This window comes from Somniosus microcephalus, chromosome 20 (genome assembly GCF_052327205.1).
Source record: "Somniosus microcephalus isolate GS21.2 chromosome 20, FLI_Smic_1.0, whole genome shotgun sequence".
NCBI lineage: Eukaryota > Metazoa > Chordata > Chondrichthyes > Squaliformes > Somniosidae > Somniosus > Somniosus microcephalus.
In genome coordinates this window covers 47824631-47848029 of record NC_141006.1, presented here as the reverse complement: position 1 = coordinate 47848029, position 23399 = coordinate 47824631, and the positions used below count along the sequence as shown (strand labels likewise).

General features: G+C 39.3%; 1 protein-coding gene across 6 annotated transcripts in view; it reads right to left on the bottom strand.

Moving 5' to 3' along the window:
- srrm1 (serine/arginine repetitive matrix 1) overlaps positions 1 to 23399 on the bottom strand; it is a 54643-nt gene that overhangs the window by 28034 nt on the left and 3210 nt on the right. For 2 of the 6 annotated variants that reach the window (XM_085962631.1, XM_085962634.1), the window contains exons 2-9: positions 16738 to 16827; positions 9564 to 9686; positions 6516 to 6686; positions 5523 to 5635; positions 3773 to 3988; positions 2078 to 2266; positions 1869 to 1997; positions 435 to 703 (exon numbers count right to left, since the gene is read on the bottom strand). In XM_085962631.1, coding sequence (XP_085818757.1) covers positions 435 to 703; positions 1869 to 1997; positions 2078 to 2266; positions 3773 to 3988; positions 5523 to 5635; positions 6516 to 6686; positions 9564 to 9686; positions 16738 to 16827 — 1300 coding nt within the window. Of the gene's footprint in view, positions 1 to 434; positions 704 to 1868; positions 1998 to 2077; positions 2267 to 3772; positions 3989 to 5522; positions 5636 to 6515; positions 6687 to 8798; positions 8923 to 9563; positions 9687 to 16737; positions 16828 to 21458; positions 21539 to 23399 lie in introns of those variants that run through there. The other 4 variants (XM_085962630.1, XM_085962629.1, XM_085962632.1 and 1 more) reach the window with 4 other exon arrangements.

Here is a 23399-nt window from a genome sequence, read left to right as displayed (position 1 = left end):
ATGTTGCACATCATTTCCTGAACACAAAAATAGAGAGCCTTCTCCCAGGTCTACACTAAGTGACTTGAGTGACTCACTGTGTGGGACCCCCTTGGGATGCATTAATAGAAAATACTTGCACCCTTGTGTCTGCCCACATCTTAATTTTAAAAGGACAGTACAGATGAACGTTTCCACCAGTATACCCATTAGCAACAGTTATTATCTAAAATAAAATAATCTGACCGATTAGCAGGTAAGATACTGCATTTTCAGGGCTGGATTTCAAGTAGTACACTAATAGAGATGAAAGAACTGGCTTTTTAAATCAGATTAACCAGTCTCCCATTTCAGAGAAATGTTTTTTTAAAAACCTAGGTTGCAGAAATGGTCTAATTTGTTAAAATCACCTCAATGCCAAAAGAAGTCTGCATGCTTAGTTGGATAAAACTTACCTGGCCTAGCAGGGGAAACGGAGGTATAACTTTTCCTTGACCGATTCATATGTGGAGGAGATGACAACCGTGGTCCCTTATGAATTGGACTTGCTGCAGACACAGGTGACCTATGTCGTCTCCTGGGTGGAGTAGCAGGGGATGGGGAAGATCGGCGAGGTTTTCGGGGTGGACTGATTGATATGCGTTTTGTCTTCTTTGGCGGTGACCTTGATCTGGAAGAGGAAGAGGAACTACTGCCCGAGGAAGAAACTGAGGGAGATCGGCGCCTGCGGGAATTAAGTTGAAACATACTGTAAAGCTCGACTTTAAAATGCTTTACTGCCCCCCCCCCCCCCAACCTACTCAAAGCAGAAAAATGTAAAGCTAATTCCCATGGCTGGATAGAAATACAGAATGATCAACACAATGGCAGTGACAATTCACACAAATATTGCTTCATTACATTTTCAGGGCAATTTCATCAATTAAAATGAATAGATATTAACTAAAACAAATGGAGATTGAGGTCATCGGATTGAGATCACCTGCTTAAGAACATGAGGTTCAAAAACCTTTTTTGAAGTAGACAAAATTTATCAAGATTCTTTTTTCAAGGATCCAGGACACATCCCAGGCTTGAGCCCATCAACAAGGGATTCACAGTTTAACCCTCTTTGAAGACACAGGAACTCCATGCCTGGAAGTACCTGCGTCCCTGGTCACGGCTTCTTCCACACCACCGGCCTTGTTTGAGGCAGTTGGAGACTCCGCCCCTTACATGGTCCTGTGGAAATACCCGAGAGTACTGGCCTAATTCAAGGGCATTCTCCCACCAGTTAGTGGGTGAGTGAAATGCAAAACCTTCAGCAAATCAGTGCAATTTCAATTATTGAATTTCTACCAGAAAGCAATGCCGTAGAAATGCCATACTTTACAGGCAAAGGATGCCAAACAATTCTACTTTTAAGAGTCAAATCAGGATGTCTTTTGGAAATTATTTATTTGAGTAGAGGAAGAGAGAATGACTGCTTTGGCCAAAGCTAAAACTGGTTTGCAGAATGCAAATTCTATTGTAAACTCCAAAAAGTAAACTGTACATTCACAACGCCAGCATAGGACTGATACACAAAGACCTAGACATGTTTGATATAGGTTGCTAGGGTACTTCATCAGAGGTAATAGGATATACTAAGAAATGGAGATTAGTGGTAACTTTTATCATTACAATAAACCGCTCAGTTGGACAGCTAATACATTTAGTGCAAATAGTCTAACAAAATGTTGATCTGATAGTTTTCCAAATATTCATTTCAGCTACTCTTTTTCAAAATCAGTAACGGTGTTAACTTTAAAAGTATATTAAATACATGGAGCTGATCTGCAAGTAAAATGTATATTTAAAATATTAGCTTTTATAACAGTTCTGAAGAAGATTTGAAATTAAATGTATACCTTCTAATAGGGGATCTACTCCTTCTATGTCTGGAAGGAGGTGGAGGTGGTGGCAGACGTCTTGGTGGGCTCCTCCTTCGAGGTGGAGACCTCCGTCTTGGACTGGGCCGTCTACGAGGTGAATAGGACCTGAAATTGAGATTGTCAACTATTATAAACTGTGATTTTAAAATGTTAATTAATTAGGGGAAAAAAAACAAATAACTTACCTCGACCGGGACCTAGGGCGCCTCCTTGGCCTTGAATGAGAGCGTGAACGGGACCTAGACTTCGATTTTGAACGTGAACGTGATCGATGCCGATTCCTTTCTTTTCTTTCCTTCTCCTTTTTTGTAGGTTGTTCTAATAAAGTTTCCTTCACCTCTGGTGTCGCAGGTTTGATTTCCTTCAGAATATCACTATAGAAGAGCAGAAAATTAGAGTGTTGAATTTTTCTCTGAATTTATGGACTTATCTAGATGTAGCCACAATGTGCATGACAGAATGTTCACAACAACTTTCACTATGTTTTAGTCATAAGTATATCCTCATGAATTCTTCCTTTCTCCCAGAGTTACATTGAATACAATGATCAAAGGAATAACAAGCATTATTCGAATGAAAAGGTTTAAATGATTACTTAAATACAAGTGTGACTCGAGCGGTTTAGTCATTTAAAAGTAACAAATGAGAGCTCATCGCTGCACTATACTTGAACTCTGCTTATTTTTTAAAGTTGGAAATGCATATAAAAGCCAATGGAAAAAGATTTTCAATTTGACTTAAATTCACCAAATATTTAGGATGTTTCATGATGACTTTTTAATAGGCATCATACAAATCTGTTTTCTCTCCAAACATAACCTTGGTTCCTAATAACGTAACCCTATTCACTTCCCAGTAGCGTAAGCCCTTGAAAATAAAATAAAGTTTAAATTCATTTTCTGTAACATCCAATTTTTTTTATTTTTTTTTACATTAAATTCATCAGAAATTACTATGCAGTTTATATCCACGGTTAACAGAAACGATGGGCCGAAATGTGTGGTGGGTAATAACAGTGAACAAATAGCATTCGCTGTTATGACCCCTTTGAAACTGACCGCAACTTCAGGATTTAGCGCATGCGCATCCTAACGAAAAAATCCCGAAGTTGCGGTCAGTCATTTACTGCTCCGACACTGGCTGCGCTCCAGCAGCACCCCCTGCCCCCACAGCCGGCAATCAGTGAAACTGATGAAAACATTGGCTTTTCCGCAGTAATATCGCTGTAAAATACTGCATTAAAAGTTAGATCCTTTTGGATTAGGTGTAACTGGGGTTAGCACAGTTTATTGACTGCTAAACAACGTTATGGCCCTGAAAACTAATTTTAATTTTATGGAGTGTCAAATTTATCAATTTTAATTAAAAAATTGCAATTAAGTAAAAAAAAAAAAAAAATATTTTTTAAGTTTGTTCAACTTTATTTCAGGTTTACCTTTTCCCCCCATGCAAGAGCCCCAATCTTTGTTTTGCTCGCTAACATTTTAAAAAAGTTAGGATAAAAAGAGCTTATTCACTTCCTGGTCTGTAAGAATTCTGCATTGTGTTTGGCTGCATAGACAGCTTGTTGACGTCACAGCAGCTCGTGCTCGGGATTCCCCATTAACTGACACTGATCTCAACTGAACGTCGGAAAAGTCGAACTTCTCGCCACAGCGATCGCGAGATCTTTGTGGAAAGCTTACTTCGAGGCCAGTGGCGAATGCCTTTGCTTTGCTGCTGACTGCAAATTACAGGTCAATATTTCACTATTTCCAGTTCATTTCTTAAATGTTATTGATGAATTTTGAACTCATAATTTTTCCCAAACCTTAATGTAGGCAAGATGTTACATGCTCCCTACTGAAGTTAGGGAAGCTTCAATAAAAACAATGACTAACCTTGTTGAAGTTGCCTCTGGAGCAGGGGATTCTTTCCTTTCTTTGAGAGAGAGATCTGGCTCAGGTGACAGCTGCTCTGGCTTCTTAACTGTAGACACTGGAGAAGCACTTCTGCTCCGGCTTCTAGTCCGACGACGAGGAGACCTAGAGGGAGAACGCTTTCGCTCCCTTCTTGCTGGGGACCGCCTCCTGGGTGATGAAGATCTTGACTTACGCCTGCAACAGTTAATTTTCTTTTAAAATTTGTATATTAAAAAGCCAGCAAGGTTTTGCTAATTACATCATAAATCTTGTTAAAATACTTCCAAAGGGAAGCCCTTATTAATAGTCGCCATTACTGTTTTTCTAAAAAAAGGTAGATCAGAAAGTATCACTGAAATCTGTCAGACTAAGGTAGTATAGCTTCTCATTGGAAATCATTGTTGTATTCCTTGAAATCTGCTGATTTTCTAGATTAGAAATGCACATAAAGGCCAATGGAAAAAGATTTTCAACTCGACTTAAAATTCACCAAATACCTAGAATGATTCAATATTTTTCATGACTTTTTAAAAGGCATCATACAAATCAGAACACCCATACCAAATCCCTCGGCATTTATTTATGGTCTCCTTATTAACAGAAACCAATTTAAAACAATGCAACATAGAATCATAGAAATCTACAGCACAGGAGGCCAGTCAGTCCCCCATAGCCAACAATCTGTGAAAATGTTAAGCCTTGGGGTTTTAACAGAGTATTAACTGCTAAACCAACGTTATGGACCTGAAAAACTAATTTTAAATTTTGCGGCGTGTCAAATTTCTTCATTATGATAAAATTTACAATTATTAAAAAACTTTTTTTTTTTTTTTTTAAGTTTAATTTTTTTTCAAAGTTTGTTCATATTTCAGGTTCTACCTTATCCCCATGTGAGAGCGCCAGTATTTCTTTTGCTCTCTGTAATGTTTATAAAAACTCCGAATAAAAGCAGCTTCTCATTTCCTGGTTCCCTGTCTGAGAATTCTGCAATGTGATTGGCTGCTTAGACAGCTTGTTGACGTCACACCAGATCACACTAGGGAATTCCCACTACAGAGCACTGCAATCAATTACGCGTCGAAAAAGGCAAGCTTCTCACCACAGAGATCTCTGTGGGCAGCTTACTTAGTGGCCAGCAGCAAATGCCTTTGGGCCATAATGAGACAAACTAAAGACATTGAAAAAGACTATTGAAACTTTATTTTAATTTTAAAAGGATTAAACTATTTCAAAGAAAAGCTAAAATCTTAACGATTGTCACCCCTGAAAAAAATGTATACTAAATGTACAATATTTATAGCAGATGCTAGCAAAGAACATTTATTTCCCATGCTAAATTTGGGGAAGTCTTGATACACACAGCACTGTCTAGCACTTAAATTCACCAATGTTGGTGAAATGCCTTGGGTTATAGTGAACAATATCAACCTTCTTTTGGATGGTAAAAAGGGGATGCAAGAGAAGAGATTATCTTATCCTATTAAGTGCATCGATTTAGCATGGCTTATATGATACAAGAACTGAAGGCAGCAACTGATGCAGTGTGCTTGACTGCCTTTGCATCATGCCATTGGTAAAGCGTGGAATTAGCAAATAACAAAGCAAAGTAGGAACTTGCCGCTAAAAAAGTTGATTTTCCATCTAACTTGAATGAAGAGGACTAGACTGTATACGCTACCCAACCACTGGACTGAACCATAACCTGACGATAGACTTCATTCTTAATCACCTCTTTGGACTTCTGGATCGGTCCCTCTTTTCTCTGTTTTCTTTGTCTTCCTTATCCTTTTTTTCCTTTTCTTCATCTTGTTTCTTCAGGGTAGCTAGCTTTTCCTGTTCAATCTGCAATGATAAGGAATTCATAAAGCTGTGAAGAGCAGGAGAAAATATATAGTCCGTAATATTCTGTTTCACTGCTCCGCCATTGACAATCACCATGTCATTTCAGCTATTTCCTAGATTCACAAAATTAAAGGAGAAAAATCACTTTTTAATTAAGGAACGCTTAGAACAAAGCAAAACCGAAGTGATTCTGGACATTCTGTATCTAGCTGTGTATATAACAAAGTGTCTTGTATCTAGCATTGTGTTGCAGTGCACCTGGAAGTGTGGACTCATACTAATCTCACACCTCAAAAGCAATCAAATCCTTCATTTTTTCCCCCCAAAGCTACTATCGATGAACCAACAAGTACTACAAGCCAACCAATTGCCTTAACTTGTGATCTGGTCACCAAATTGGATCCAGAGTCAATTGCCAACTTGTTACTTGGCTTAGAAATTGGATAATACTCCACACCAAAATTAAAGCAGCAGCCACCAATCTCTCTACATGCAATGACCAAAAGGGTACACAGACATAAATTGAGCAAGAGACACCAACAAAAGGAAGAGGTGAGAAATTCAGACAATGTTCATATTCAGCTTTCAATTTCCATTTTCAATATAAGTAGTTGTAGCCTGTTCTCCTTCCAGCTTTTGTCATTGTCTTGGCTTAACGACTCATCGTAAACTATTCCCAGATCAAATACAGGTATAGTGGAGTTGCATAAAATTGCTCAAGAAAGCCAAACAGAACTGCTTTTATCCATATATGCAAATGACAATTCCTGTCAGATAAGTAATTTGCAAGATGGTCTAGAATGAAGGCTCTTCCAACACATTTGATCTCAACCTAGAATACCAGCTCGATCAACTTCACACAGATCTTCAAATAGATTACCTGTCTCTGCTTGATTTCTTCTTTCTTCTGTTCTAGAAAGGCAGAGGGGATTCCTGCGATGTTTTCTTGTGCGCTCAACAGCAACGGCCACAGCTCGCCCATGAACATTCTTGCATTCTTCCCATTCAAAAATCCCGTCAAGTTAATCTGCATCAGCTTTGCGTCTGGATTCTGCAACAGACACAACATGAAAGCAGGAAGGTTATTTGGAAAAATCCAAAAGCAGTTCACTCCACTACTTTCAATCTACCTCAGTATTCTAAAGACAAAATTGACAGATGCAATACTTTAGATAATAGCAAATTACATTAATGGTTTTTCTATCTGTGCTGTGCATCATCAATACCATTTCCCTGATCTATCAGCCTATATAAATTGGCCGTGTGTCAGCTTTGTCTTCTTAAAATTTCTCTCAATATGAACAATCCACTTAAATCCCATTTACGAGGCCAGACTGCCTCTCACTATTTCCTGACAATAGCCAATGGGCCTTCTGTAGTTTTAGTGAATGGGTACTGCACATAGGTTGCCAGAGCAACGAGGTCCAGTAAAAAAAAACAAACGTGTCAGAACACCACAAAGCAAGTACAGAGTCCTGAGGTCTTCAATTTCTTCTGGTCGACTCCTGAACCCAAAGTTCCAAGTCCCCTGTAGAGAAAGATGTTCCCTTGGGTTGCTTCCGACTCCCTACTGCAACTCAATCACCTTGAGTATAATGTTATATCATTTATCTAAATTGTAAGAGACGAACAAGCAATAATGAGTAAACAGCCACATAAAAGAAAAATGAACAGTTTATATTAAACTTCTGCTTAAATAAACTTGCCTTCATGCTCCAAGTGAAACAGAGCTGTTGCTACCTCCAAATCTGAGTTTTAGATTAAACTACAATATCTAATAACATGCAAGCACCTAAACTGTGTTACAATGTATTAATGCAATGAACTACGACATATACATGCTGCTTCTTCCACCGATTATAATTGATCAAAATCAGGGCTAGCACATATCTAAATCAGGGCTAGCACATGGTTATTAATGCTGCTTTATTATAATTGTGAGATTTATGCTATGCTTTTTAGCACTGCTAGATTAAATTGACTATGCTTATAGTAATCAACATATCTAAATCCATTACTGCTGGGTAGATACTGGGCTGCAAAGAAAGCTAGTTCTTCTGCTAATTTGGACTGTCCCTGTTCAAAGATTTATTATTTTAGAAATATTCCACCACTAATGCCAAATTATTTGTATGTTTACAAAAGCAAACATCTTTGTTCAATATCCAAATACATATGTAGAGCATACACGTTACTGTTTAAAATGTTTTAAGATAATTTAATTTGTAAGCAGATGCACAGAAATTTGGTTACATTGAAATTTACCACTACTTTGAATCTTCTGGCAGTTCCGAGGGGTCTCAGACATGCTAGCAAGTAATACCGCTTACACTGCATCTACTAATGTAACAGACTAACACAGAAATCTACACTATTTCCTTTCCCCCCTCACTTGTGAGCTGCTTGCATCCTCCTGCAACTGGGAGGGTAGGATGGTTTGGGTTGTAAACTTTTCCACATCCACCATCAATGCCACTCCATGATCAGTTATTAAGAGGTACAATTCAAGCAGAGCAAAAAGAGGACAATTTTTCTTTCTTTCAAAATGAACACCTTGCTTCCATGCAGAATTCTATCTAGTAGTATAGCCGCTGTCATGTTATTCATTTATAAAATAAAAAAAGCCTGAACGTTTCTACGGACAAATTAGATCAGACACATTTAAATGTTAAGGATACATTTCAGTCGCGTGAAAAGGGGTGTAGAACCTTATGGCTGCACAAATTCAGTACCATTTGTAGATCCACATCAAACATGACTTTCCTCCTATATCATCATTTTTAAACATTCTTCCCCAAAATGAAAGATGGAGTCTCATTATCCCTTGGGTTGCAGTGGCGAGTTGAAGTTTTGAGTATTTTTTTAATAAAACAATTAGCCCTCCAGAAATATTCCAACATCTTGATTTTTAATTGAAAGATTCAAAAAAAAAAAACTACTTTTTTTGCACATTGGTCATTAATAAGCCTAAAGCTTCACTAAAAGGCCATATCAAGTTTTCAGATTACAAAAACAATTTTTATCTGTAATAGTACATTTTTCCTCATCTAGACTGGCTACTGTTTTGCTTTCCACTTTTTACTTCTGAGCAGTGTAAAGTTTGTCCGAGTGCTCTTCATTGAGTGGCATGAGGATTTGCGTCTGGTCACTTTACACAACTCACCTCCAAACACACACTGCATCATCAAGGGAGGAGGGTCAGAGCGACATTGGAATTCACTTTGCTGTGACCTAACAAGGTGATGGTGCTATACTTCAGACGGAATAACATCCATTTTGGTTCAGGCCTTTTAAATCATAAATCACACGATCATTAGAAAAATGCTGTCAAAGGCGCTTATTATACAACAAAACAAGTAAGAACACATACAAGATGGATTTTCTTTGTTACCTGAGGGCTAACTGAAGGAGTCATTCAATATTTTCAACTGCTTCTCACAAGAGTATATTAAGCACTCTTAAGGAAGAGCACCCAACCTTGTATATGCAAATACATTCAACTGATTGGTCAAAAACATAATTCATCAACATTCAAATTAGTTTCCTTAAATTTGGGAAAATTTCAGGAAAGTGAACTCAATTTAAGCTACCTAAATATATATTTTTTAAATCTGTAACATTCATAAATTCCATCTTAGAACCCAAATTAATTTCCAAATTGAGTATTTTATGAAGAAAGTGAGTCAGGAAAAAATTCTCAATGTACCCTTGTGAAAATAACTGAAAGTGCTGAATGGTCCCCAAGAATCCTGCCATATTTAAAGCTATCCTTGCAGCTTTTTAACCACGTTTTATACTGTCTTCAACATTAACTGTGTAGAAAACAAGCAAACCTGACACTTTACATAACTTTCTTTCACCAAAAGTCCAGGTGAAAAACCACATCACAATAACGTTTTAAATACTCTTTCGTGTTTCCAATTATTACCTTCTCTTCAAGGTGGTTGAAGATGAACTCAATAACAACATCATCCTCAAACCCAAGCATTTCTGTCACTCTCTGTGTAATCCATGGCTTGATCACTTCCAGGTTCACTTTATGCATGTCCACCTGAAACCAAGTTAAAAAAAAAATTACAATTAACATCACACTTGCAAGTTCCAATTCATAGCCTCAGTGGGAGATTTTGTCTTAATCTATTGAGATTTATTGTGACTTAATTAATCATATCCAACACAGAAATAACAAGCCAGTTTGAACACATTAAAAAAAAAAAATCCTGACAATAAAGATAACATTATTGCAATGGAGCAGATTGGAGGCATTCAGTAAGGTTCCAGATAAGAGATTTAACAAAAATGGGAGCATATGGAATTGGACGCAACCTACTGTCATGGGTAGGGAATTGGTTAGGAGATGGAGAGTAGGGATAATTGGCAGGATGCGACACACACACCCCCACACAAGGATCTGTACTGGGGCCTTCGCTTTTCACAATGGCCCTGAATTTGCGGTCGGTGGCATACGCCGCTGACTCGAGAAAGATCTACAAACTTACCTCCTGGCTCCAAAGCTACTGAGAGTTCGGGTCCTGGGCCTCCAGGCGAACGCCTGCGTAAAGGCCCATGGATCCCAGGGACGCAGGAGGTTCAGAAACATCTCTGGGATTACGTGGGCCAGGTCCTCCAATGAGAAAGGAGGATTTCCTTTCCAAACGGAATCCCCTATAAACCCTACTGGAACCCCCAAATAATTAAACAATTTAGACAACTGTAATAAACATAAATGTTCTGATTTTCAAATTTAAAGTCCCTTCATTACAGCAAATACAATTAAAAAAATTTAAAAGTTTAAACATTTTAATTGCGGCCAATATTTGCATAAACTACAGGAAACTGTGCGCTATCCGGCACCGACGGGACCGAGCTGCTGCCGTTCCCTCAAAACTGCCGGACACTCCAGAGTTAATGTTGAAAGATAGAGATTCTTATCTCCATATCTGACAACAAACACTGTTGCTTAGCAACAGCTTCTAAACAGTTGGGTGCAGCTGCAAGCGTCTGTAGCTAAAGCTGTTGCTATAGCTACAGACCTTGCAGTGCTTGACTAGAAAACAAACGAAAAGAATAAAAAACGGCTCCTGATTTTTGCTGGTGGCTCCAGCTTGCTGGATGGTTCGTCTCCGGATAACTCAAAGTTTCCTGTAATTAAGTTTTTATTTAAAATTTTTAAAATGTATTTATAATAACCTTTACGCTGGTGAAAGCAGGCCCTATGCCTGCTTTTACCAGCCGTAATAGTTTCATGGGCATTTGCTGGGCAGTAGTTGGACAAATAGCCCAACTCTGCACCAACGAAAGTGAATTTCTAGTCGGTTCAGATGATCGGTCAAGGCGTACCATGACGGATCGCAAGTTCCAGGTTTTCGTGTATACGGAAACCCGGAACTTACGGGGCCTTTCAGAAGGCTTACAATGGCGTATGCCATCACGGAGACCATAAATTTTGGCCCTATATTTATAAGTTACTTAGATGAAGGAATAGAAAGCCATATATCCAAGTTTGCTGACATCACAAAGTTAAGTGGCATAGTAAATAGTGTAGACGGGAGCAGAAAGTTGCAACTGGACACTGATAGATTAAGTGAGTGGGCAAAGCTGTGGCAGACAGAGTTCATTGTGGGGAAAGTTGTGAGGTCATCCACTTTGGACCCAAGATAAATGGATCAGAGTATTTTCTAAATGGCAAGAAGCTAGGAACTGTGGAGGAGCAGAGAAATTTAAAGGTCCAAGTACAGAAATCACTAAAAGCTAGCAGAGAGGCACAAAAAATAATTAAAAAGGCGCATGGAACGTTGGCCTTTATCTCATGGGGCTGGAATGCAAAGGGGTGGGAGTGATGTTAGTTATATAAAGCTCTAGTTGGGCCCCATTTAGAGTACTGTGTTCAGTTCTGGGCACCGTACCTCAGGAAGGATATATTGGCCTTGGAGGGGGTGCAGCACAGATTGAGCAGAACGACACCGGGCTGGACAGGTTGCATAGACTAGGCTTGAATTCCCTGTAGTACAGAGGATAAAGGGGTTATCTGATTGAGATGTTTAAGATGGTTAAAGGAGTTGACAGGGTAGAGAGAGAGAAACTATTTCCTCTGGTGGGGGGGTCCAAAACAAGGGGGCATAACCTTAAAATTAGAGCCAGGCCATTCGGGGGTGATATCAGAAAAGTTAAAAGCCGACTCCCAATACACGTACATAAATGTGCTTCAGAAACAAATTTCTGTGATAATACTGAGACTTAAATGGAAGTCCAAGAGTTCAGAGCAAAATTAATGACAACTGTATTTTCTTCATTGTTTACTTGACCAGTTGCTGTGAACTACTCGGACAAACCTTGGAGGAATCCCATTCTTTTTTTTCCTCCTTCTAAGAACAACTATGAAAGAGACTCAGAGGCCAATCCAATGAATTCAGTTGCCCGTGTTGCTAAAAATCGAGCATTAAGCTACTGCAGTGTCTGTAAGCCTAACGGGTTCAGCATTGGTACTCTTGTCCTGCTATTTAAAAATTACTCCTTACAAATATGTTGCAGGTGAGATTAATTCTCTCATTTGTTACCAAAATTGTCACACTTAAAAATAAAAACATATGCTGATAGCAGAGACAAATTAGTTGGGAGGGCCTATATTGACACATCACAGTTTAGAGTTGAAAGATTGAAACAGAGTATTCCCAACATGTTAAAAGTGAAGTCCAATTGAGAGATTGTCAGAGCAAAGATAAGATTATACTGGTGAAGTGTGAAAAGGGGGGACATTCTCTGAACTGGATAGCTGTGGTACACAAATGATCTGCAAAATAAAAGGCGCTGAATAACTGGACAATTTCTCAAAATAAGGAATAATCTAAAGTTCCCAACCATAATATGGTTTCAATTAAATGAGTGGAAAGATCATAGTACTTAGATAAGCCTGTAGCCAAAGTGACTTCCTTTCTATTCAAAACACTTTCACTGTATATTTGCATCCAACGTGGCTGAAGCATGGTTAGATCAACAGTGTTCTACTGACCTTTCTATTCTCGGCAAGTTCACCACAAATTCCAGATGGGAATACCAAGACATTTTGGACAGAATGCCACATTTGAAAATGTGTGTGTTTAGTCCAATGCAGGGGTATCCAAGATGTGGGACAAATCTGGCCCACAAACTCTTGACCTAGCATGTGAAGCCCTCGGGAGTAACTTTTTTTTGGGGCTTGTGCATAATTCTGACTGATTTCTGTTCAGTCTCAACTGTTTACACTTCCCAGGCCTAAAGGATTGGAAAAGTTTGCTCCCCAATTGGTAGATTTAGACCAATGAGGGAGCAGCCCTTTTGCACCAATCAGGAAGCCGCCTTTACTAGTCCTCCAGGCCCAGGAAGTTTAAAGAACTACGGGTGAAACTTCCAAGTGTTCAAACCTACAACTGCAATAGAAGCAAATTAAAAGACAATGGCACCAGACAGAGGTAGCAACAAAGTAAAAGGAGCAACAGTGGTGAATATCCCCGCAGAGAGCAAGTGGCATGCAGGACAATGGATGCCCGAATGAAGATGATGGTGGATGATGGGAAATAGACCAGACTGGAAATTGAAGAACAAGAGTAACCGGGGTATAGGAAGCAGCCTTCATGTAGATCAGATTTTAACATTTCTGTACGTCAGGGCTCACATTTTTGCACATAGAAACATAGACGATAGGAGCAGGAGTAGGCCATTCGGCCCCTCGAGCCTGCTCCGCCATTCAATGCGATCATGGCTGATCATCCAAATTCAGTACCCTGTCCCTGCTTTCTCCCCATACCCCTTGAGCCTTAAGAAATATATCCAACTCCTTGAATATATTTAATAAATTGGCCTCTACGGCCTTCTGTGGTAGAGAATTCCACAGGTTCACCACTCTCTGGGTGAAGAAATTCCTCCTCATTTCTGTCCTAAATGGCTTACCCCTTATCCTTAGACTGTGACCCCTGGTTCTGGACTCCCCGACCATCGGGAACATCCTTCCTGCATCTAGTCTGTCCAGTCCTGTCAGAATTTTATAAGTTTCAGTGAGATCCCCCCTCGTTCTTCTAAACTCCAGCGAGTATAAGCCCAATCAACCCAATCTCTCCTCATACGTCATTCCTGCCATCCCAGGTATCAGCCTGGTGAATCTTCGCTGAATATGGGGTCATCAGGTTGTGTGTTAGGGGTTGTGTGTGGCTTGAAATTTGTGTATGTAAGCTACTGTGAAAATGTGTGCAAATGCTTCTCCAATAAATGTAGGATGTCATTCGAAAAATGTAATTATGTTAGACGCGAATACAGAAAGTAGAGAACTGAAAAAGTAATGAGGGGGGCAAAGAGACTTTGAGAATTGATTAGCAGTTAACATAAAAGGGAACCCAGAAGTATTATCTAAATAGTAAAAGCGTAGTCAAAGGAAGGGTGGGGCCAATTAGGTACCAAAAGGGAGATCTGCTTGTGGAGGCAGAGGGCATGGCTGAGATACTAAATGAGTACTTTGCATCTGTCTTCACTAAAGAGGAAGCTGCCAATGTCACAGTAAAGGAGGAGGTAGTAGAGAAATTGGATAGGATAAACAGAGCTAAAGAGGAGGTACTTAAAAGGTTGGCAGCGCTCAAAGTAGTGAAGTCACCCCGTCCGGATGTGATGCATCCTAGGTTGCTGAGGGAAGTAAGGGTAGAGATGGCAGAGGTCGTGGACACAATCTTCCAATCCTCCTTAGACATGGGAGCAGTGCCAGAGTTCTTTGATGAAGTAACAGAGGGGGCTGATGAAGGTAGAGGATGATGTTGTGTAGATGGACTTTCAAAAGGCGTTTGATAAAGTACCAATAAACTTGTTAGCAAAATTGAAGTCCATGGGATTAAAAGGACAGTGGCAACGTGGATACGGAATTGGCGAAAGGGCAGAGAGTAGTAATGAATGGCTGTTTTGCAAACTGGAGGGAAGTATACAGTGGTGTCCACTAGGGGTCCGTGTTAGGACTCTTTTTGATCTTTATTAATTGACCTGGACTTGGGTATACAGAGCATAATTTCAAAGTTTGCAGATGGCACAAAACTCAAGTGAACAGTGAGGAGGATTGTAACAGACTTCAGGTGGACATAGACAAGGTGAAATGGGCAGACACATAGCAGATGAAATTTAACAGAGAAAAGTGAAGAGATGTATTTTGGTAGAAAGAATGAGGAGAGGCAATGTAAACTAAATGGTACAATTTTAAAGAGAATGCAGAGACCTGGGGGCTTACATACACAAATCTTTGAAGGCGGCAGGACAGGTTGAGAAGGCTGTTAAAAAAGCATGGAAGCCTTGGCTTTATAAATAGAGGTATAGTGTACAAAAGCAAGGAGGTTATGCTAAACCTTTGTAAATCACCGATTAGGCTTCAGCTGCAGCAGTGTTCAGTTCTGGGCACCACACTTTAGGAAGGATGTCAAAGCTTTGGAGAAAGTGTAGAGGAGATTTACTAGAATGGGATGAATGACTTCAGTTACGTGGAGAGATTAGAGAAGCTGTGGTTGTTCTCGAGAGCAGAGAAGGTTAAAGGGGAGATTTAAGAGGTGTTCAAAATCATAAAGGAGTCTGATAGAGTACGTAGGAAGAAACTGTTTCCACTGGCAGGAGGGTCGGTAACCAGAGGACACGGGTTTAAGATAATTAGCAAAAAAAAGGAAATGGGAGATTTTTTTTAAAATAAAGGCAGCAAGTTATGACAATCTGGAATGCATTACCTGAAAGGGTGTGGAAGCAGATTCAATAGTAACTTTCCAAAGGGAATTGGATAAATACTTGAAAAGGAAAACAATTGCAGGTACTGTATATGGAGAAAGAACAGGGGAGTGGGACGAATTGGATAGCTCAACAGGCACGATGGACTGAATAGCTTCCTTCTGTGCTGTATAATTCTATGGTATGATAATGTTTAAACAGGATTCTACCGGACCCGAAAACATTTAAATCATACACAGCCCACAAATTGGTTGAGACGTGGATTTAACTGTCTAATGTACTAAATTTAAACTCAATCTATGAAGGGCAAAGAAGTGCTTGATTTTAAATGAATATGTATCACCAATATTTCAGGTTCAGCACAGGTGTACAACACAAGTGTAACATTCTGATAAAGTGTACAGTTAGCTCTTTAGACTATCAGGTTCCACATGTACGCTGACGACACCAAGCTCTACCTCACCACCACCACCTCTCTCCACCCCTCCACTGTCTGATTTGTTACACTGCTTGTCTGACATCCAGTACCGGATGAGCAGAAATTTCCTCCAGCTAAATATTGGGAAGACCAAAGACACTGTCTTCAGTCCCCGCGGCACCAACTTCATCCCTCTCCCCAGCAACAGTCCGAGGCTGAACCAGACCGTTCGCAACCTTGGTGTCATATTTGATACCGAGATGAGTTTCTGACCACATATCCACCATCTTACCTAGACTGCCTACTTCCACCTCTAACATCACCTGACTCCACCCCTGCCTCAGCCCATCTGCTGCTGAAACCCTCAGCCATGCCTTTGTTACCTCTAGACTTGACTATTCCAGTGCTCTCCTGGTCGGCCGATCGTCTTCCACCCTCCATAAACTTGAGCTCCTCCAAAACGCTGCTGCCAGTATCTTAACTCGCACCGAGTCCCGTTCACTTACACTGGCTCCCGGTCCAGCAACGCCTCAAGCTTAAAATTCTCACCCTCGTTTTCAAACCCCTCCATGGCCTCACCCCTCCCTCTCTGTAGCCTCCTCCAGCACTACAAGTCTTTGAGATGTCTGTGCTCCTCCAATTGTGACCTCTTGCAAATGCCAGATTTTAATCCCTCCACCATTGGTGGCCGTGCCTTCAGCTGCCTAGGTCCTAAGCTCTGGAATTCCCTCCCTGGACCGCACTGCCTTTCGCTCCTCCTTTAAGACGCTCCTTAAAACCTACCTCTTTGCTCCAGCTTTGTCATCTGTCCCAATATCTCATGTAGCTCGGTATCAAATTTTGTTGGCCAACGCTCCTGTGAAGCACCTTGGGGTGTTTTACTATGTTGAAGGCGCTATATAAATGCAAGTTGTTGCTGTAACGAAGACAAGTATAATACCTTTAAAATAAAATAATACACTACCTTTTTCTCAAGACATTCTGCAAATTTCAACTGTTTTAGGAGTTTCTTCTGTTTGTTGCTGAAACGGTTGTCTTGTTCCGCACTGGTTCCCTATAGGAGAAATAAAAATACTAAGTAAAGTGCCTTATGTTGTGACAACGCACCTTAATGTGTTTTAATGGAATTACAGATAAATTCACTAATTCAATCAGTACGATCTCTCCCCTGTATCACACTGGGAAGTTATGGGCCAGATCTTGCTGGAAAAACAGTGCGCTAACGACTCATCATTATTAATGTGTAAGTCGACCAACAAATCATAGCGATTAAGAGATAAGCCATGCGTTGCAATTCTCCAGAACTTGCTGGGCGATTGACACCCTCTGCTGTTTGCTTCGCATGAACTGCATCTTGCTTTTAGCCTCCGTTATTTTTCAGAATTTGCACATCAATTGTCTATTAAACGTTCCATAGAATATGAAGTCTGGTAATTAAAAGTGTAAGTACCCTGTTAACGACATGGTAATTGTTAATGCAATGCCAATCTACCTCCCTGGCCTAGAAAGGGAACAATTTAAATGGTTCAATTTCATTCCTGCATGTAATCAACTGTTGTTTTTGAAAATGTCAAATTTAAAATTGTGCGCATTGTTTTCTTACTTTTCCTTTGTCTCTTTTTTCTCTCTTGCTTAATGCAATCTTTCTTTCCCTCTATTTCTCTCAGTACGCGTTTTGACTCCAATTCACCCTCCTTCTCAGGTCATTCCTGCTTCTTTCCCAATCCTTAAATCTCTGATTGAGATACACTTTTGACCCCGCCATTCACTGAGGTCCCAGATGCCCCGGTTGCCCTCACCACACCATTATCAGCTCGCACTTCCAGCAAGACCCGGCCCAATAGGCTTATCATGCCTGCTACTGCATTATAAAGTCCCAGAGAAACAGGCGCAGGCAGCTGACCCATAGAACAGACTAAGAAATGCAGCCATCCACATTTTACTTCACAATTCTAACGGGCTAGCAGGAGTGCTAGCAACCTTTTTATTAAATTGTAAGATATAAAAATCTAGTGCATGTCTTGCAGATTTTTAATAAGTGATTGGACATAGCAAAGCACCAAACTCATCAGTTTGGATGGTATCATGAAAGGAGGGGAAAATCCTGGGCAGTTGCTAACAGTTAACTGAACACCAAGATAAAATTACAACCATGCAATCACTCCCATGTATATATCACTTTTTGTAACACCATGTAACCCATGGGTCTACTTTTTATCTGCACGCAATAGATATCTTACAGACAGCAGCAGCCAATGAACTCTTGATATATAATTGCAAGACTTTCTTTTATATGATATCCACACTGGAAGAAAAGCTACCATGCTGTAATCACTGCAAGTGATAATCCATAGTTGATAGTTAGAAAAGTCAGTTATATACACCAAGTTCCAAATTTTCATTGGTAGAGATAACATTTAGAAATTCTACTTCCAATGCCATGTAGTTGGCATTATAGTTTAATTTCTCTAGAGATATTTCAACAGCCTGAGTATTGTCGTTGATAAGCAAAGCACTGATCAATAACGAACCCTTCTTCATCTGCTTGTATGTCCATTTGCAGTCATTTTTGGAACCAAATATAACACACAAAATGTTATTTTTCAATGCTGTCATACAAGTGTGTTTATCAACTCCAGTAGAAACTCCAAACTTGAACACTGATGTTTCAGACTGCCTGAAGTAATGCTTTAACAGTGATATGATACAGCAAGCTTCTTGCCCCAGATGCTAGGCTTCATAGTCTGAGTATGTCAGATGACAACAAAAAAGAAGTTTGAAAGGAGGAAATGTCTATAAATAAGTGTATTAGATTGTTTTCAAACTCAGTTCAACTTAAAAAAGTGTGTAACTGTGCAAGTGCATGCCTGTATAAGGCTGGAAGACAACCAACCAGGAAAGAAGACAACTACAAACCAGTTATTGCAGATATAGGCTGGGGAAATTGTTCAGATATTGCAATTAAATTGCTGCTCGTCAAAGCAGTTGTGTTCTTTTACATGAAAAAAATATATATTTAAAACAGGAAAAGCACAATTGCTATCTGTACTTCCACTGCATAAACTGAAAAGGATCAATGCTGCCAAGCACATACTGTAACCGTCAGCATTGATTAGAGATGCTACACTAAGTTGAGCACAGCTCAGGTTGTGATACTGTAGTCCTGAACTACAACAGAAAACTTAACTTGAATTATTCTAACTACAAAACTAAGCTATGCTGTTTGTGAAAGTAAGCTGACATTTGTTTTGTCTTCGATTGCCTAAGTGTAACAAAGTATTTGTTAGTTGTACAAACTGAATTCTGTTCAGTCCTTGCTTGATATCTTCTCGTTAAGCAATTCAGACTGCTTATGTACGTACAACGATTAAAGAGCCAAATTAGTCATCACAAAGAAACAGACTTAAATCTCAATCCATTATCAATACACCAATTAATTGCAGCTGCTTTCAATTTATCCTCCCTTGTACAATTTTCTCTCCCGCTTTCCCAGAAGCACCGATTCTTGATTTGAGTGCAGATCCATGAGGCTCATCCAAGTGTATATTCTTTATTTGTGAGCCTAGACAATAATCAGAATGCTACTGACTGTAGAATGGAACACAACCATGCTGCCTCCTTTTCTCATGTCCACACACAAGCTTTACAGTGTAGGTTCACTGGATACTGATCAGGAATGGGAATGCCTCCCTACCCCCAAACCCAAGGGCACTGAGGCTAATTGTGATACCCCAACTGCTGCCCTTGAGATCAGCCAATGCTGCAGAAGGGGGAATCTGAGACTTTCCCATTTGCATGTGTTAATATCACATTACACAGCACACTCAGCCACATTTTAAGTTTAAAAAAATATATTTTGGGATTGCACTTTTTCTAAACCAATTTTTATTTTCTAGTTTATTATCTAATTCCCAAGTTTATTTCAAATGTGTGGTTTTGATAAAGATGCATTTCTAGATAATAAGCACTCTAGTTTTATGTCCCTAAGCCCCATTTTTGGGAACGTAGTAGTTTTTTTGAATTCAAAGTGATCAGTGCTGGCAAGTGAAATATCTCGAACATTTTGCATCCAGTCTCGGCATTAAGCATTCCCAAGTGCTCCTAGATGGATGTGACCAAACTCCACCTCCTATCCAAATTCTTGCCAGATTTTTCTGGCCCAAAGACATCTACAAATACACAAATTCAATTTGTTTGTTTTCAAAGCTCCTCACACAGCACCATAATCATCAAAACTGCACAGCTATCCAGCCATCAGGTTCTCCAGAGTGCCAAATGTTATCATTCACAATGAGCTTGCTTCCAACACTCAAGATCAACCTTCAGTTTTCCCCCTCCAAAAAGGTTCCATCTAGCATTCAACCAAGAATAGATATTATCCAAATAATTGACTGGACACCGAGGGGACTCAAACTCATGACCTTCAGATAGATGTGCACTCTACTGCACTTTTTAAACAAAATCTAATCCAATTGAGCTCACATCACTTAACCTGCGAATATTTTTAGCCGAGACCAACTGCAATGCCCTTTCTGCTATCATGACAGCAGCCAACACAGCAAAGACACAAATGAGACCTTCTGTTCAATATGGTTCCATTCTACATTGTCTGTATCAAGTTAACCATTGGCGAGCTCCCTTGCGGAATTCTTATTGAAATATATAGTATGAAATTTGAGGCGCAATAATTTGAAAACCCAAGTATTCCTGCCCCCACCACCAAAAGCTACAACTGGGGTAAAGTTACACAGGCACACTTCAATGCCTTACCCAACAGGCTATTAATTTGTAGTAAGCCTAGACAGCGCGTGCCAGCAGGCAATTCATCCGCAAGGGCCCTCACATCCAAGTCCCAACAAAACATCCACACACATGCACTTCCTAACCCAGGGAGCGGAGGCCAGTTAGGCCACTACCATCCAAGATCATTGAAGAAATGGGATCAAACCCAAGATGACCTTGGTCTGTATAGTTCAGTTACTCAGTGGACAAATTTGCAGAGCCATCAGGGAAGCTCTTTCAATGAAATTGTTCTATATATGTTTTTTTTTATAAAAGCGTGCTGCAGTTTATAAGATTTCACCTTCAAGCAATGGGTTATTTTGCCCTGTAGATAGGATAAAAATGTCCAAAATAAGCAAACTGTTCACTTAACCTGCAGCGTCAGCAATTTGGTTAACAAAACAATGGGTGCAAAAGATGTCTGATAATTTGCAATAAATTGAGGCAACACAACTTTTGCAAAAAGTGGATTTGAATTTAAATCAGCACTTAAATGAAAACTGAAAAGTTCTGCAACATGACTTTTATTTAATAATGAAAAATAAACTTCCACATGGCACCATAGTGCTAGCCAGTCTCAAAGGTCCTTTTATCTCTGCAATGTGGGTTTCAAGAATAAGATGGTGGGATCAAACAATCTCCTCTCGTTAAGTTTCCTTAAATAAATGACCGAGCAGTCTCAACCCAGTTACTCGTGGCTGTGGGTTTACAACATCACCTATAATTTGGCAACAATTGGCAAACTTACTCAGCAAAATTCCAAGGATGGCTAGTATGGGAAATGACAATATTGACACTGGTGAAGAGCCTGGAATTAGGTATAGAGAGCTCGATTGTTTCTGGCCTGTGATATACTTGAGTTAGGAGACTTCATGTCAAGTGTCAAAAAGGTGCTCCATTTACCTTGATATGCACCAAAAGATTACTTCTGCCCCCAAAATATGGTTTCCACTGCATTGGTGTTCTAGTGATTTATCAACTCCCAGCTTTGCCAAATAATTCTGAAACCTGTAACAATATTCACCAAATTGTATGAGCCGAAGAATATTGCGAACAAACATTATTCACCGTCTCTTCAGAACGAGTACGAATTGTTGTAAATCAGAGATGCAGGTCACTATTTCCACCCCATATACACAGATGTCATCTATGACCACTGACCATGTTAGTTAGAATATCATTTTTCTGCAAAAAAATTATTGGCAAGACTTAGTATCTGTGCAAAGTCAATCATATTTAAGATTCTAATTTAAGTAATGAACCAATGTCCCAAGAGATGAGCTTTATACAGAAACACATTCAATCTTCACAGAAAATGAGGTCATAGTAACCCAGATGAACTAAATAACAGTTGTAAGTAGAATACAAACATTCACAATAAAATAGAGGAATGCAATGTTTACAATATTTATAGGATTTACAGACAGTGAAATTACAGGATTAGAATTAAATCAAATCAAAAACTAAGAATGCTTGATTAGTTTATGATGGAAAGAAAATTGTTTAAAAAAGGTCCTAAACTTACTTCATTAAAAAAAATTAAAATGACTAATTGGCAGTAGCACCATAAAATAAATGAGTGATGTAGTGCTTGATTATATGGATCCACTAGACAGAGACTTTGAATAATGTCATGCCATCAATCACACGAGAACACTAAAGTTGTTTCCACTAAAGGTGTAATCCATATACACCTGTATCAGAAACAAATTTACTACCAAAACAGAAATTCATCACAAACCATGCACTTTCATGCAATATGTTACAATCTGCTATATTATCTTTTCACCTATGTCACACTACCTAAACAGCTGTTATAGTGAGGACATTTAAAAGAAAATATGTATTCAGTATATACTACATATATATAGAGCATACCTTATGGTTATTGCTGTGTTATAATCTGATTAGTGGGAGAAGAGAAAGGGATTCAAATTAGAAGCCAGAACAAACCCCAAACTATCCTCTGAATTTTGATTCACAACACTGAAAAATGATTTTTTTTTTTTTTTTTTAAAAAGCGTTTCAACGTTAAGTGGATTTCCACTTTTTACTGAGAGCAGTTCCACGTGGACACCAATAACCACTGACTTGAGAAAGATTGTCAGTCATTGCAAGTTTAATTTAAAAATGCAATTACCAAACATAATACACTAGTATATTTATATATAAAAGTGAGTTAAAGGCCGTAATTCAGGTTCAACGGTTCTGTTAATGTTCATCAACTTCTCAAAGTTCACTCTTGCAGTTCAAGACATTGGGCCAGAATTTACTGTAGCCGACGAACGAATAAACAACACAGTAGGTTAATACACTGGGTGTTGTACCACCAATTCATAGAGACCAAGGAAGTCGTAAGTGCGATCCCAGGTCTATGCTAACTTTGGCTAAAACAAGGGTGGGCACCATAATTAAGCTGAGGTTCACAGAATTTGGTGGGAAAGAGGAGAAAAAAACAAATCCTGCTCCTGACTGTGATCCACTGGCCTCTGCTGGAAGAAATATGTCTGTGTATACTTGGTAATGGCAAAATACAGTTTGGCTGTGCTGCCCTGCTAATGTTTGAATAGACTGTTAACAGAGACAATGTAGACTTATATATGAAGACATTCACCCATGGATTTGTACCACAGCATGTGTCACTAACTTCAGGGCGGAGGTAGGGAAAAGGACTTTGAGGTCAGAAGCATCCAATGAATGGAACTGAATCAGCACAGGGAGATTTGGAGTAACACAGTGTTGCATGTCATTTTCAATGTGCAATGTTACAAAGCAATTAAAATAACTAAATGCTAAGATAGGAGAACACAAATCTATAAAGGGTATGCTAAGGCTTTACAATGC